The following is a 15,078-nucleotide window of genomic DNA, read 5'->3' as shown; positions in this document are numbered from 1 at the left end:
TTTTTCTCCCTTTCATTGATCACATTTGAATGCAAATATTTCGGTGAAATTTCAGAGGAAACAGAGATCAATGTTCAAATGTTAATGCACTCTATGAGGGAAATCATTTCGCTTTGATGCAATTCTAGCTTTGGAAAGCCATAAAGTTACTTTTAGTCCAAACCAAATAATCAACAGCATGACTTGTATTGAAAGAAAACAGTAATACAGGGAAGTGGTGGGGAAACGAAATTATTTCTTTTTTCAATGAGTAAACAGAACCCCTCTCAGTTCCAAAATTGGTAGTATGTACTGTATTGTTGGGGTATTGCCATTTTGATTTTCCTTCCTTTCTATTATCCACTTTTTTGTTTATTTGCTTTCAAAGTTTTAATATAATGATAACAATAGAGATTTAAATAATCTAAAATCTCCATCCAAACTTGGCCATCACCTACTATAAATTAAAATCAAACAGTAGAAAAGTAAATTATTTTTAATATTTTTTTACTTAAATATAAAAAAAAAATAACTACAAAGCAAAATCAATTCAATTGTTGTTTATACAAGGGAAACGTCAATTATTACTAAAAGATACTGCAAACATTTTCAACTTAAACATCTCAAATTCAAATCTTTAAAGAGAGGTATTAGTCTCAGTACACTTGTTTACTATGGTGTTGTATTAATTTATTTTTTCTATGTACTTGTTTTGCTGCTGACAGGTATTGATCTCTCAAATTTTGCAGTTCCTTACACTTGTGTTTCTGGGATTTGTTTCTCATGGAATTTCAGTTTCGGTCTCTCAAAACCACACTCAACTGGATCAAGAAACCCCACACCACAGCGATGGAATTTATTCATAGCATTTGTTACAAATGTCAACACACCAGCTGTAATAAAGCACAACAACAATTATACTCTTCACGTTGGCTCACGGAAATTTGTTGAGAGATTCACCAGCTCTCCACCAAAGAGTCCATTCTCCAAAACCCAATCCTCAATCATAGCCTGCGAAATCAATGCCTGGTCAGCAGGCAAAAGATGTCCAGCCCCTAAGACCACAACGTTGGTCAAATTACTCTCCCATTTTTGCACATAACCGGCAAGCTCACCGCTCACTCTCCAAATCTTTCTGTCAGCCATCAAGAACCTCTCAATTCCCTCCCATTTCATTGTTTTCACCCATGCCTCATTTGACACTACACCAATTCTTACATCATAGAATCCTTGGTACAACAACACTCTGGTCTTTTTCACCAAAAATTCCACCATATACTTTACACTCTTCATCATATCTTCATGCATTGCAGCATTTACAATGCCACTGCAACCCTCAAATATGCTTGATTCGTCCACTTCTAACGCTTTCTTTACCTCGTCTATGTTGAGAAACTCGGTTGCTATACTCGTCTGGTAAGGCATTTTCCTTGTGAAGTCATACAAAGTGGCCAAACCTGTCATGCTCGCCAACAAATGCATTGCCTTACTTCTAGCATTTGTCGCCTCACTCCAATTCCGCACCTTAACCAACTTAATTGCCTCCCATTGTACTTCCTCTAGTTCATGTTTTTGTTTCTCATTGATCAAACCGGAATAATAAGCATTAACAGCATGAGTAGCAACTTGAGTTTCAGGGTCCGTGAACCCATCACCTATAGCAACACCTTTCAAATTCAATCTTTCTGAAGCTACCAATTGAGAATTTTTCTTCAATATGTAATATCCAATTGCGGGAACATATTTTCCTGCATAGCTTTCCCCGGTAATGTAAATTGGACGATGCTTAAACAAAGGGTCTAATGAGATAAACTTTGTTATTGCAATGAAAAGATGCTTAGCAACAGAAATTTGGTCTCTAGGAATTTCTTGAGGCGTTGAAGCTATACTAAACCCTGTTCCAATAGGATTATCTAGAAAAAGGAGACCAAATAAGCGATTCCAAGAACCTGAATTGGGCTCATGAGACAAGTGTTCCACGTTTTGACTGCAAGAAGAAACAACGCGCCAGGGTCCAAGCTCGAAGAAGTTACCGATCATGGAGGAGCAGCCAGGGCCTCCTTGGAGCCAAATAAGAAGTGGGGTTTCGGAAAGGGGTGAAGTGGGGGTTTGGGCTTCATAGAAAGTGTAGAAAATGGCAGAATCGGTGGCAGGATTGACTGGGAGGTAGCCAGACTTAGTAGGGAGGGCTTCTTTGGGAAAGAGAGGAGTTGAAGTGGCGCGACACAGGAAGAAGAGGATGAAGAAGCAAGCTTTTCTCGTTGACTCCACTCCCATTATTGTTAGAAATGCTAGCAAATGACAGAGAAATTTGTTGATTGTTTTTTATAATATTAGTATGTGGAAATGAGGGAATCTTTTGGGGTTTTGGCGTTGGACAAACCTGCGGCGGTCCTACTTGGCCAACGACGGGAATATTTAAAAATGCTAGGCTGCTCCACCGAACCTTCTGCAAACAAAATCAATGTGTACGTGTGTGCGTTCCTTTTTCCTTTATTACTGTACTATAATGTATTGAGCAATAGAAACTGTGTTTGATCCTTATTGTCAAATTTGATTGCAAACACACTATCAAATAAGATATTAGAGATACATAATTCTCATCATAGAATTTGATTTATACTATTATCATAACGCATACCCAGTTATGATGTGAAATATACTTCGCAGCCTGATAATTAATAAAAGGATATAGTCACAAATATCATAATTTTTACACATGTTCCTATTCATCACCTTAAATACAATGACACACACCCAAATGATAAAGATTTACTACAATTATTTATTAATAGACAGGGCACGACCTTGATCACATCATAACAAGCAAGAAGCTTCAAATTAACGTGTACAAACCATATCACATCTAGGATCTAGTTTCACATGATGAGGTCATCAATCAGAGGTGTGCTGAATGGTAGCTTTATAACTCCAGAAGCCACCAGGAGAGAAAAGGCCCAAATTGGTAGGAACCATTGAAGCACGACCAACAGAATTCTTCTTCCTGCAGAACATTTGGCAAACATAAAACTATTATGAGCCCAATCATGAAAATGAAACTTAGAAGTCCCTAAGGGGGCACTCTTTGTTAGAAGTCGAGACTGGTACTACTTGGCTGTTCCAAGTTCAATCTAATAAAAGAGGAGGGTAGGTTGGGGTTTTCCATATCAGATAGAAGAAATTGAAGGAAGAAAGCAGCACTCAACCATTACAACATCTGCTTTTTTTTTTTCCTTCTTCTTTTGTCAATTGTCTATGAACAAAATAGAAGGAACAAAATAGAAGGTGCATTTTCAACTTCAGTGTTTCTTAATTCCAAAAAAAGCAGTATATTTAAAGACAGTGAAGAACATAGTTAACATGGTAGGAGCTCTACCATGTATGCTACTGCACAAAAAAGAAGATTTTCTTTACATATTATTTATCTAAATCTCCTTTGTTGAGAGATTATAAGAAGTTTTATTAATAAAAGAGGATGCGATATCCATCATGGCATAACCGCCCAAAAGGACATAAGCCGAAGCTTAGCATCCCTGCATCCAGTGAAGACCAAAACATAGACCCAATGAGACAAAGTAACTAAAGGGCGGTCCCAATTTTCAGAGTTCACAGGACTGTAGAAGCAGTAAGGATTTCCTTAGCTACAATTTATCTGAATCTCTACCCCATGAAAATACAAAAATAAGGGAGGAAATGTGCATTTAGGAAGATACTGAGGTTGAGACTATAGAACTGAGGTTATAATCTACTAATGGGAAAATGTAAGGAACAATAAGCAACACCACAAATTGTCTCGGAATGAGGTGTAGACCTGCATATTTTGGATGTGGTTCATAATACAGGCATAAACTCAAGCACTATAAGTTTGAACTTTATAGTTGCAGGGTAATTAGAACTAATTTTTTTCTGAAAGAAAAGATAAAGGGTAAATTTCTCTGTTCAGAAACTAACAAAGTAGGCAATGACATCTGAGTCAACTACAATAGTTTCTATTGAGTTACTTGCTTATGGAGTTCAATTTAGTCAACAATTTAACATCCAAAATAGTAATCACACAGTTCACATTGAATTTCTTGGCCAGTCATACATAGTGCATACTTCGTACATGGATATATATATATATATATATATATATATTAATTAGACTTTCCCCCAAGCCGGAAGAGGAGAAATGATGAATATCATATTGTAATCTCAACTTAAACACCAACTTTAGTAACAAAAGTTATCTTAATACTCAATTGCAAGACCTTTAACTTTTTAAACATAATCCAATCATTTTATCAGTTAGAGAAAGAAATTCATATACCGCAGGAACGAAAGGTTGCTTCAGTTCTGCTACCAATCCACTCCCCAGTCTCGCGGAGCTTCTTCTCAATTTCTCCTTCAAATTTACCACCAGTAATTGGCAAAAGCCCATCAAATACTGTTCTCCTCCGATTCTCCAAATCACTGACGAGGTTTAACAAAAGAAACTGGAATTACCAACCCCATCTCAATCAACTTTATTCTCAACTTCCCATTAGGAAAAAAACATAGAATGAGAGACGCAACATCAAAAGAAGAAATTGTAAAGAACATGATTGACAGACAGGACAAACAAACCATGTTCATAAAATGATGAATGAACTTTTTGTGTCATTGAAAATACAAACATCAACACCAGTTACACGATTGAGAAACAGTTAAAAGAAAGAAAGAGCTGAGAATTAATATGCCTGGAGTCAGCGTCCCTGAAGGAGCCTGCACCAATGGCACGTTCAATTTGGATGATTGAAGGAGGCTGCGGCTTTTGCTTGTGCAAACGTTGTCTCCTTTTTCTGGGTCGAGTTGTAGTTCTTGGTTTAGGATTTGATTTGACTTCTTGGGGAGGAGACGGGTTGTCGGTAAGAGACGCCAGGGGATGAGCAACAGCTTTGGGCATGGAAATGGAAGTGCAAGATAAGCAAGCCATGCTCTTTTGGTGTCTGTGTTTCGTGTTTTGGTTTTGTTAGTTTGCTCTGCTAACTGTCAAAGGATAACTTACAAAACTACCAAGCTGGCTAGCCAGTGATGAAGCAGAAATATCTCGAAAAGATATTAAGGTACAACATTGGAAGCAGTAGGTACACGACCTCAAAGAAATACCGCCAACCCTTGCAAGCCTATGTACCGTCGCAGCTATTATCTTAAACCAGTCTCAAATCTTTTCTATTGCCTGTCGTTACTTTTATAGTTTTGACAAATGTGATATAAGACAAACATTTTCCCATTTCATAAATCTCGCTAACCCATTGGAGACACCATCAATCGTTACTATGATAAGATGTTCTCTTGCTTAAATTATTTGGAAATGATTTCTCCTGATTTCAAGACGAGGGAATTTGGGATAACGTTAACCTTGCATAGCAGCTCCTATAACATGTTGGTTGCTAAAGCTATACAACATGTTAGTGCCAAAGTAAACAGAGGCTGAAGCAGAAATTCCTACACACACAAATCAGCCGGATTGAACCCACCATCAGATCATTAATGCTAAACGCCATCACCATAATGTAAAATTCTTCATTACCGATTCTCTTATGACCGTTTCATTGTCATATATAGCTTACAAATGAAAATATTTGCTGCTTTGGTAGCGCAGCAATCAGTTGATTTCTTGAGGACAAAATCTATTTACCATCAAGGGCTTTCAAGAGATCGACATGAGTGTTGAGTCCAAATGGAGTGGGAAAAATGGCAAGGAATTGAGCACAAACCTTGTCACATAGACACTATGGACTTCCAATGTAAATTATACCAATGTGAATTTCAAAACTTCATATAAATGGCTCCAGAATAGAACAAAAATGATTTACAAGATCTGTACAATGGTCCAGAAAACCTAATACTCAGTTTTGCCATCATACCGGCAGATTCCTCAGTAGACGAAGTGCCCGTGTCCAATGTGATCTTTGAGATAAAACAATCCTCCTTAATGCTGGCACTGCTCCAGCAGCTATGATTGCTGAATGATTCTCACTGTCCATGCTCAGATTATACAGTATTGATAAGGCTGCTTCGACTGCCCTCTCACTCCCTTCTTCAATAAGCTTCACCAGTGGAAATATACCCCCCTCAGACGCAACAGCTCGAGTGGAATCCACCACCCCTTCAGAAATTATTCTGTTAAGTTCAACAACAGCAGCTTCCTGTGCTTCTGGAGAAAGACTCAATTTTATCTGCTCTAAAAGTCTTGGGATTGTCTCATAAAGAGTTACCTCCATGTTGACTGGATTCTCAAAATCTACATTAGGACCAGAAAAAGAGCTCAGTTTAACAAGGCAAGCAGCAACCCAATCTTTGTTGTGAAGAGGGATATCTGACTTGAGGATTTTGCAGAGTAATTTAGTGAAATGGTCAGAATCCACTTTTTGGCAAAACTGCTCAGACTCAAGAAGTTTGGTTAGTAGCCTTGATGCTGCAGAGACTGCTAGGCCAGCTTCCTCAAGTTCAAGAGCATATTTGTCAAGTTCCTGACCTTCTACATCAGCTTCCATGTCTGCCAATACCAAATGTATTGCTAAAACAATCCGACTATAAACACATTGTCTATTAAATAAAATTATCCCATGCTATTGGGGAAGGCATTAAAACTAGGCCCAGGTACCTCCGAATGAATCTACATGTTGCAACTTTCAAAAGGGGGGGAAAATTATTGGATACTTCCCAAATCATTCCAAATTAATCTACATGAAGGAACTAATTGATACTTCACAATCATTTCAAAGAAACTTGTGCCAAAAAGCAATTGTAACTATTCCATTTCAGTGTACTGCATTGTTTACAAGAACAGATGCAAGAAATATTTCTTCGGTTACGAATTGACAAGAAAACTCTGGTCAACGAAAGCAAGAAACTGAAATAGTGTTACAACAGAAATGAAAGCATGAAACTCTCATTTCAATTAACCTAACAATTAGATTCTTTATCGCTATATGAAATGCTATGATGCTCAATTGCATGTAGAAGTGGACAGCAACATCATTATGGTCAGTATATACCTTCACTAGGTTAAACTGTGGAGAGTCAAACATGATAAGACAAATTTTTATTAATCCTTATAAACATGAGGAATATGAAAGTTGTTATTTTGCAGTCATCTTTGAGCATATCACTCAAACTTGCAAAATGCGTAGGAAAAGAACTGCAATTACCAGTGCATTCAAAAGGCAGAAGGCACGATATTTCTGGAAACGAGCAATCTCTTTCTTTAATAAGTAGAGTCTCAATTGCCAATTGCCAAAGTGGAGACAAAGAAAATGGTAACTGGCTCGTAGTAAAGTCCTTTTTAGACGGGAAAAGCAAAATGCACATGCAAGAGAGGGAGAGAGAGTGAGAGAACTCCCTCAAAAGTAGATGGTGACATGCATTTACATTTAACAAGAAATAAAGGAGAAGCATTGGACTCAGTTGCAAAGAATCAGCTACCCACAAAATGCCCAAAAGAAATCCCATCAACTATAATTTATATCTAAAGAAAGATGCTTGAAATTTAGACTTTAAAAACTGTGTGGCTTTTGTTAATACCATGAACTAATACCCATATGGAAATTGCAGATTGAGCAACAAGAACTTAAAATTCAAGCGGAGTTTCAATTTGCTTTGAAGGTCCATAACCTAAAACCAAAGGGAAATCTAAGCAAGAGAACCTAAATTTGGAACGCAAGTCCACCTTAATTGCATAATGATAAAACATAAAATATTTCTCTTTTCTATGGACCTCACTTCCTAGGCAGCTGAACTACTTATATTTGGAACTAGAAAATGTTTTCTCGTTTTTCACCTATATGAGGAAAACAAAGAAAAACTTAACTAGAAGGGGCTAAATTTAAAATGAGAATCCACCTTAACTCTACAATGGTTAAAGCATCATATAAAACAACCAGAAAAGGTTCCCTTTTTCTTTTGTGGACCTTCAATTTCCTGGACAGCTAAACTGCTTGTTATTAAAACTTGAAAATGTTCTCTTCCTTTTCGACTACACGAGCAAAACACAAAAGAGGATAGGGTGAAGACATATCCTCCTTCCAAGAGCATTATTTTGTTTCAAGTCCAAACAAGGTACTTCTCTACAGCTTAAGTGTTTCAACTAAAAGAATTATTACCCTTACCTTTTAGAACTTTTTGTTGAAAAACAGCATCCAGACCAGATGATATATCAACTGTCATTATCGTTTCCATGCTTGGTTCAATAATTGTCATGAATTCCAAGATAGAAGCTGCTTTTCTTTGCAGGTTTGACGATGATGTCTTCAGAATCTCAATAAGGCGAGTAATGACAGCAGAGTCCAGCAATTCTTTCCTATAAAAGTTTTCCAACATATACAACTGGTCAGTGTAACTTTTAAGAACCTAAGGGTTCAACATCAATATACTGAAACATGAAACCTTTTGTAGTGAAATAAAGCCTCAAGGAGAAAAAGAAAGAAGAAGAGGAGAAGAAAACAGCATAAACTAATTTCTTTTTCTTTCATTTCAAGAAACAAAAGAAACCAACAATTGACTTAGATGTATATTCTTACCAGAACCACCAGCAACCTTAAAATAGCCATCTTTATTTTCGATATTTAGTTCTTTTTCTCCAAACCATTTATTGTGTGGGGAAAGAGAAAGTAGAGAATAGAGGGAAAACAGAGGGAAAGGGAGGGAATCAACTTAGGGAGAAATTAGAGGAAATTGAGGAAAGAAGAGATAGAACCAAGAGGGCTAAAAGCGATAAAACTTCAAAACCCTGCAGTACCATGAGAAAGGGATCTACATAGAAAGAGAGCACAACAAGAGGCAAACATCAATAAGCTGCCCAATGGGTTCTCTCCAGGTTTTTCATCCAGAGTAAGTAATCATTTAGGGACAAACAACAATAATCCAATAGTAAACACCACATAGGAAAGGAAGGAGGCCATAATGATGAACCATCAGTTTTAAAAGAAACATAGATAACAGAAGGAAGAGGGAGAAACCTGGATTCCATTATTGACACTGGCCTGTCTTCAGTCAATCCAACAAAAGCATCAAGCCTCCTTGAAGCATCTAGACCTTTTTTTGAACCATTAACTGGTCCGTCATAGAACTAGAATGTAATAGTATGTAAGTCAATAGAAAAATCCAGGGCAAAGTACATGTCCACTATCTGTTGCTGTCCTGTTTTGTTCAAACCTCCTCTTCGTGTGTGTCTGTGTTTTGAACACTTTGAACCATTGAGGTTGCTTTGTTACTGGCAAGGAGTTATGATGTTAACCTTTTTAATAAGACAACAAATATTAATAAAAATGCAAAAGGATCTTTTAATTAAAATGTTAACACCATAGGCCCTGCCATTAACAGAGGACACCTCAAAGGGTCCAAGCCTCAAGAACAAACTACAGATGTAAAATTGTATTTTTCTCATTTACATGAAGATGCAAGAAAGGATTGACTTACCTTTGATTTCATTTCTTTACTAGGGTCTAAAATCCTAGCAAGTATATCCAAGGTCTGCAGTTCAGCAATAATCCTTGTCATAACCATTATCAAACTAGAATTATTCCAAATTATCTCTTGAGAAAATAAAGATAGCCTGTACCTTTTCCATCAAGCTTTCAGAGTTCTCCGAGTGCTTCAGAGTACTGACTAAAGGATGTAAAATACCTTCAGCTTCAAGTACCTCACAATCACCAGAGCTGCAGCAAAGAACTTCAGAAACAATTTATCTGATTTAAGAATTGAGATATCAAGCGCAGAGATGATAATACTTTAACTCCAGAAACTATAAATCATTAATAATCAAATTAAAGAAAAGTGAATATGAGGATACATTCAAAGACAATGGCATGATGCTCAGTGTTCAATAAAGAAAAAAGGTTTCATAACACAAAGCTGAGGCAATATGACCGGATACCAGCATCAATACCCACAAAGCAAATCGAGAAATCATGCATAAAACTGTGTGTGTGTGTATAGAATAGCTGATGTATTATTCACATGTAAAAGGGATGGAGAGTCATCCCCAAAATACAGCAAAAGCTATGGATGACAAAAAAGTTCCATAGCACCCCATATCCATCAAACCATCACAGTCCAATACAATCCAGAACCACCAGAAGCAAAGCACAGAAACCACAAAAACAAAAAACAAAGTCCCTGTACAGACCCTTTTGCAAGATATGGGGAGGACAAAAAAATGTGATCAAAGACTATACAGATCCATCCATTCACAAGATGGACAAAAGTAGAAAACTGAAAGCCATATCCTAGCAGTCCACACTTCCCCTGTGAACAAGCAATAAAACACATCGAGTATGCAGGAAGCAGCGACAAGGGAAAAAACATTATGTGCCATTTACCCCTTCATGAAATACCCATAAGAGATCACCAGTTCTCATAGTCCTGGCTTTAGCCAGCTAATCAGCCAGGTCATTTGCCGACTGCAGGATTTTACTGATGCTCCAGTTCACAACAAAATATTAAAATTTAAGACTAGACCCCACTCTAGTGGGACCATCAATAGATTCCAGACACATATAGACCGTTCATTATAGTTAATTAAGTCGTTCATTATAGTTAATTAAGTAAAGAGACCAGACATGTAAGCTTGCTTCCATATCCAAACAGTAACCCTGGGAGTTATGTTTATACAGAGGGTTTAAGAAGCATATAGGAGAGAGCACCAGAAGGCTCACTAAAAACTCTCACATCAGCATTTTAAATTTAAACCATAAAAAAAAAAAATTGACTCACTAATCTATACAACACTATCGTGAGCTAAAGGAAAAGGCCAAAATCTGGGTCAATGTGGACTTCAAGAAAAATCAGCTCCTTTGTCAAAATTTCCCCACTTAGAACCTAAAGCATTAGCTAGCAAGACTGAGCATAGTGTGAAGACTTAAAACATGGGGAACAAAATACCTGACAGACAACCTCTCCAAAGCGTGGGTCACAGCTGATCTGACAGCACCACTGTTGTGGTCTAAAAGCTGAATCAAATGCTTGATGGCACCAGCTTCCTTGAATGAAGTCCGCATATGTTCATTGATAGATGAATCAGCAATTGACTCTGCAGCCCTTGATAAGGCAACCTCATCATCAAGCCCAAGAATCAAAACTAATCGAGCCACACCATCCATCCATGGGAGAAGAGCAAGTCGCTGATCAGTGGGGAATTCAGCCTGAGATTTTTTTCCATCATTCAATTCAATAGCCCCTATACGAGCAAGAAACTGTTGCTGTGTCCGTCCAACTATTGCATTAATTTTAGCTTCCTCAATGTCAACATTCTTGTCAACATTTAACCCAAGAAGTAATTCAGAAGCACCAAACCTGGAAGGACCTTTTGAAGTCTGCTCAATCTCTGTACCATCTGGCATAGTAGGCCATGAATATAGTTGTGGCCTGAAAGACTTGTATGCATCAGCACCAACCATGGGCACAGGAACCAGACCCTCCTCTATGACAAGAATTCTATAATAAGGATCCTTAGCAAGTTCCAACAATGCATTTCTAGCTTCCTTCTGAATCACTTTAGATCCTTCCACATCAATTTTTAAGAGCTTTGCCTGCATTTTAAATAAGAACATTTCAAGAGTCCCATCGAAATTTAGTTGAACTATTGTTAAATTTTCAGGTCATTCCAATCACAATCATACAGTACAGCCTTCCATGTCCTAAAATGAGTCAATAACAATGGATCCAGTTCATCTCTAGGTGATTCTTAAGCATAATCTACTAGTAAAATTGAATTTGATGAGCTTGATAAAGACCAGTCAAATATATTGAATTTCAGAGGTTAAAACTTGGTATAAGGTGCAGTGCATGCAAGGCAAGAAGATGTATAAGTCAACGAGAACATAGCCACAAGATGGCAAACAAAATAAGTTCCCTAGTGAAGGCATCATTTATATAAACAATATCTTACAAGACCATTTAGATTGACGATTTTGACATGCTACTCACATCATTTTGATTTTAGTAACCATAGTAAAGCTTTACAAACAATAGATGAGAAAAGGATGCACCAGAATGAACAAGTTTTTGTTATTATGTCAAATAAGCTTTCTGCATAATGAGGGTAGACCAGAAAATTGTCATATTCTTTCCTCTGCCTTCTCGGTCAGAATAAAAGAAATCAGGTCAACCCATCAATAAGAGAGCAAAACTCAATGAAGTGCCCCAAATCTGTTCATGAGGAGAGAGAGCACTTCGTTCGAGGAAACAATTGCTCTTCAATAATTAAAGTCACTATATTTTAGTTACCATTTTAGCATCTAACCAGAAACGCATTCAGTCACTTCATTAGAAAACAACCATTGCCAATTCGGCAAAGAGAACACAGATCCTCACCAGTTTTGGAATGACACCAGCTTCAACGATTATCTTGTGATTACAATTGCTCAAGGCCAAATTTGCCAAAACTCCACCAGCTGCTTCCTTCACTTTTATGTCATTATCATCTAGACAATTGATTAGCAATGGTAGGATATCAATATTTGCAATTTTCACTCTAAGTTTCTCATCCACAGACAAGTTCCACAAAGCACACATACTTTGCTCCTTAACCTGAAAAAGTGAGTTCATAATATATCTCAAATTTCTACAAACAAGATAAATATGGTGAAATTTTCAAAGGTGAAATACCTCCTCTGTACCTCAGAAGTCAAGGAAGGTCGACTCAGCAAACCAGTTATCTCTTCTATTGCTCCACTTTCTGCCACTAAACCTCTGTATAAATTGATTGAAGATATCGATCGTAGAAGACCAGCAGCTGCTTCACATGTAGCACTAGATTCAGAGCTAAGAAGGTTTACAGTTAAGTTTACGCAACCCTGAAACTGCATAATGGCATCAATGCACTTCTTTCCACCTAGTGAATATTTCCATAGTGCCATTACTGCCTGTTCTCGGTCAAGAGGATCATGGTCAAGCCCAAGCATCCGTACAAATAAGGCCACATAGTTGTCACCTAAAGTAGAAGAACTACTGTTTATTTCTTCAGCATCCTGGAATTAGCATAACAAGCTGTATCATTCCGTTGTCTGCATCTTAGATTAATAGACATTTCTTTTAAGAAATAAAAAAAGAAAGAAAGAAAGAAAGGGGAGTTGGGGGCCGTAGGGGGGGGGGGGGCGCAAGGGCAAGAATAAAATAATAGTTGTAATTGTAAGTACATATCAAAACTAAAGGAAAAACAGACCAAAAATAACCATGTTATATTTTTTGGGATCATCAAATGCTTCAAGCTTAAACATATGAATAAGAAGTTGGAGGCTTAACCAGACAGGTCTAAAGGCCAAGCTCAGGGCGATTAAAAATTAAAGTCTCCCCTGACTGCCCACCAGGGAAATTATAACATTTAATCTGTTCTGCATAGAGCATAGACTCCTTATTGCACCTTTCAAATGTTGAATCCTCCCCTCCCAATTCAAAAAGTGCTTAAAAAACCTACAAACCTTTAATGTATAGCATTTTATCAAGCTCATTGTTCGGACTGCTTGATAACCAAAATTTGACTTCCATTCTTCAGTACAATTTTGGCAAAAGCTCCTTACACCCCATTTTTCTGTAACAGCTCTATGATACATTCTGCGGATATGGTTTTAAACAGGGAACAGTGACGCATTATTATCTATATAGCCGACCCCTCATGGTGGTGAAAGGCTTCCTATTTGTTGTCGTTGTAGCTCTGTGGTACATTCTATCTAAAAATAAATTTCCAATTTTTTGTCCTGAACCAAAACTGTATTCCTACCAATATCTGGTCTAATTCCCCATTTCGTATTCCGATGAATGCGATACTAACAAGTTTCAAACGCACTTCATTTGACCAATCATTCACATTCTGAAACCATAAAGGTTCTACTTTCTAATTGAGAAACATCTTTCTTTCCATTAATATAAAACTCAAAAAAAAAAAAAAGAGAGCAAAAACAACTAACAGAAAAAAACTTTCAAATCAAATTATGAGGACCCAGATGAGAAACAAAGAATCTTAGACTTTAAAACTTACAGAAACTGCAGCAGGCTCCTGCGGAGTGGCATCAACCATACCACCATCACCACTGACTTTGCTGAGGACCGTACGGACGGAACACGAGTTGGGTTTGAAGAAACTGCTCCAAAGATGATGGTAATGATGCAAATGACGAAACTTTGCTGAAAAGGAAGAGTTTTTTCTTCTGGGTTTTACGGACATAGCTTCCATGCTGCTGGAGGGTGTAAATGCTTGCTGAGGATTAGGCAGCTTGATATTAAAGTGAGTTGAGAGAGTTGATGCAATCATTTTTGGCCAAAAACAGTGGGATTGAAAAGCAGGGTTTTGCGTGTGGGGTTTTTCAGATTTTTCTCCCTATAACTAGAACTTAGGAGCTCGGCAGTGCCTTTGTTCACTCGCTGGATAATTGGAATGTCCTTGAATTTTTGGCGACCGGATATTTAGGATGCGTTTGGTACCAGGGATGTAAAGTCACGTTCTTATTTATAATGTACTTAATTAAATTATATTATAATATTTATTTTTTAATAGATTATTATAATATAATATTATAATGTAATTATATTACAGTTAATAGATGTAATATGATTACAATTCAAAATTAATACAATCATATTATATTGCACTCTATAATGTATTTAAAGATATTTTTATCTATTATTTTTTAAAAAAATTACTCACAATTAGAAGCAAAGTATCGTTTTTGGGGTTGAGGGTTTGTTGTTTCTTCTCCATTTTGCTAAAGTCGCTACTCTTTCTTCTAGCTCTGCTTCTTCATCATTTGAAATTATGGATCGAAATCTCCCATTTTTCTTTTTCTTTCTTCTTTTTTTATCTTCTTCTTGTATTCTTTAATTTGACTTTTTTTTATTAATTTGGGTTTTCTTCATATTTATATTTTAGGGTTTATCATTGAAACAATTTGGCCCTTGATCGGCAAGAGAGGTTGGATTTCTGGGCTAATCTTCAACAAGAGGTACAGGTAATTGTGATGAAATAAAACGCTGCATGTTTGGTTGCAATTTTTGGTTTTTATTCTCTCAAAAAAATATGGATAATCAAATAGTTTTCAAGTTCTATCCAATTAGAACTTTTATCCAATTAGAATTGCTGAA

General features: G+C 36.9%; 2 protein-coding genes and 1 pseudogene across 2 annotated transcripts; all 3 read right to left on the bottom strand.

Moving 5' to 3' along the window:
* Positions 1-801: 801 nt before the first annotated feature.
* Positions 802-2,446, bottom strand: LOC18609830 (serine carboxypeptidase-like 50 pseudogene; annotated as a pseudogene).
* Positions 2,447-2,624: 178 nt separating this feature from the next.
* Positions 2,625-5,140, bottom strand: CRR3 (chlororespiratory reduction 3). Its single transcript, XM_007045143.3, has 3 exons — positions 4,698-5,140; positions 4,289-4,431; positions 2,625-2,983 (listed from the first exon to the last, which is right to left on the bottom strand). The coding sequence occupies exons 1-3, from the start codon at positions 4,931-4,933 to the stop codon at positions 2,859-2,861; spliced, it is 504 nt and encodes a 167-aa protein (XP_007045205.2). The 5' UTR covers positions 4,934-5,140; the 3' UTR covers positions 2,625-2,858.
* A 565-nt stretch (positions 5,141-5,705) lies between these two features.
* On the bottom strand, positions 5,706-14,429 carry LOC18609828 (ARM repeat superfamily protein). Its single transcript, XM_007045140.3, has 9 exons — positions 13,979-14,429; positions 12,621-12,971; positions 12,316-12,531; positions 10,885-11,531; positions 9,563-9,659; positions 9,421-9,474; positions 8,961-9,070; positions 8,112-8,302; positions 5,706-6,499 (listed from the first exon to the last, which is right to left on the bottom strand). Exons 1-9 carry the CDS (start codon positions 14,249-14,251, stop codon positions 5,862-5,864), a joined length of 2,577 nt encoding a protein of 858 aa, XP_007045202.2. The 5' UTR covers positions 14,252-14,429; the 3' UTR covers positions 5,706-5,861.
* Positions 14,430-15,078: the final 649 nt, after the last annotated feature.

The sequence above is a fragment of the Theobroma cacao genome, chromosome 2 (assembly GCF_053813885.1).
Source record: "Theobroma cacao isolate CCN51 chromosome 2, ASM5381388v1, whole genome shotgun sequence".
NCBI lineage: Eukaryota > Viridiplantae > Streptophyta > Magnoliopsida > Malvales > Malvaceae > Theobroma > Theobroma cacao.
Note: the sequence above shows the minus strand (reverse complement) of the source record. Positions and strands in the feature narration are given on the sequence as shown.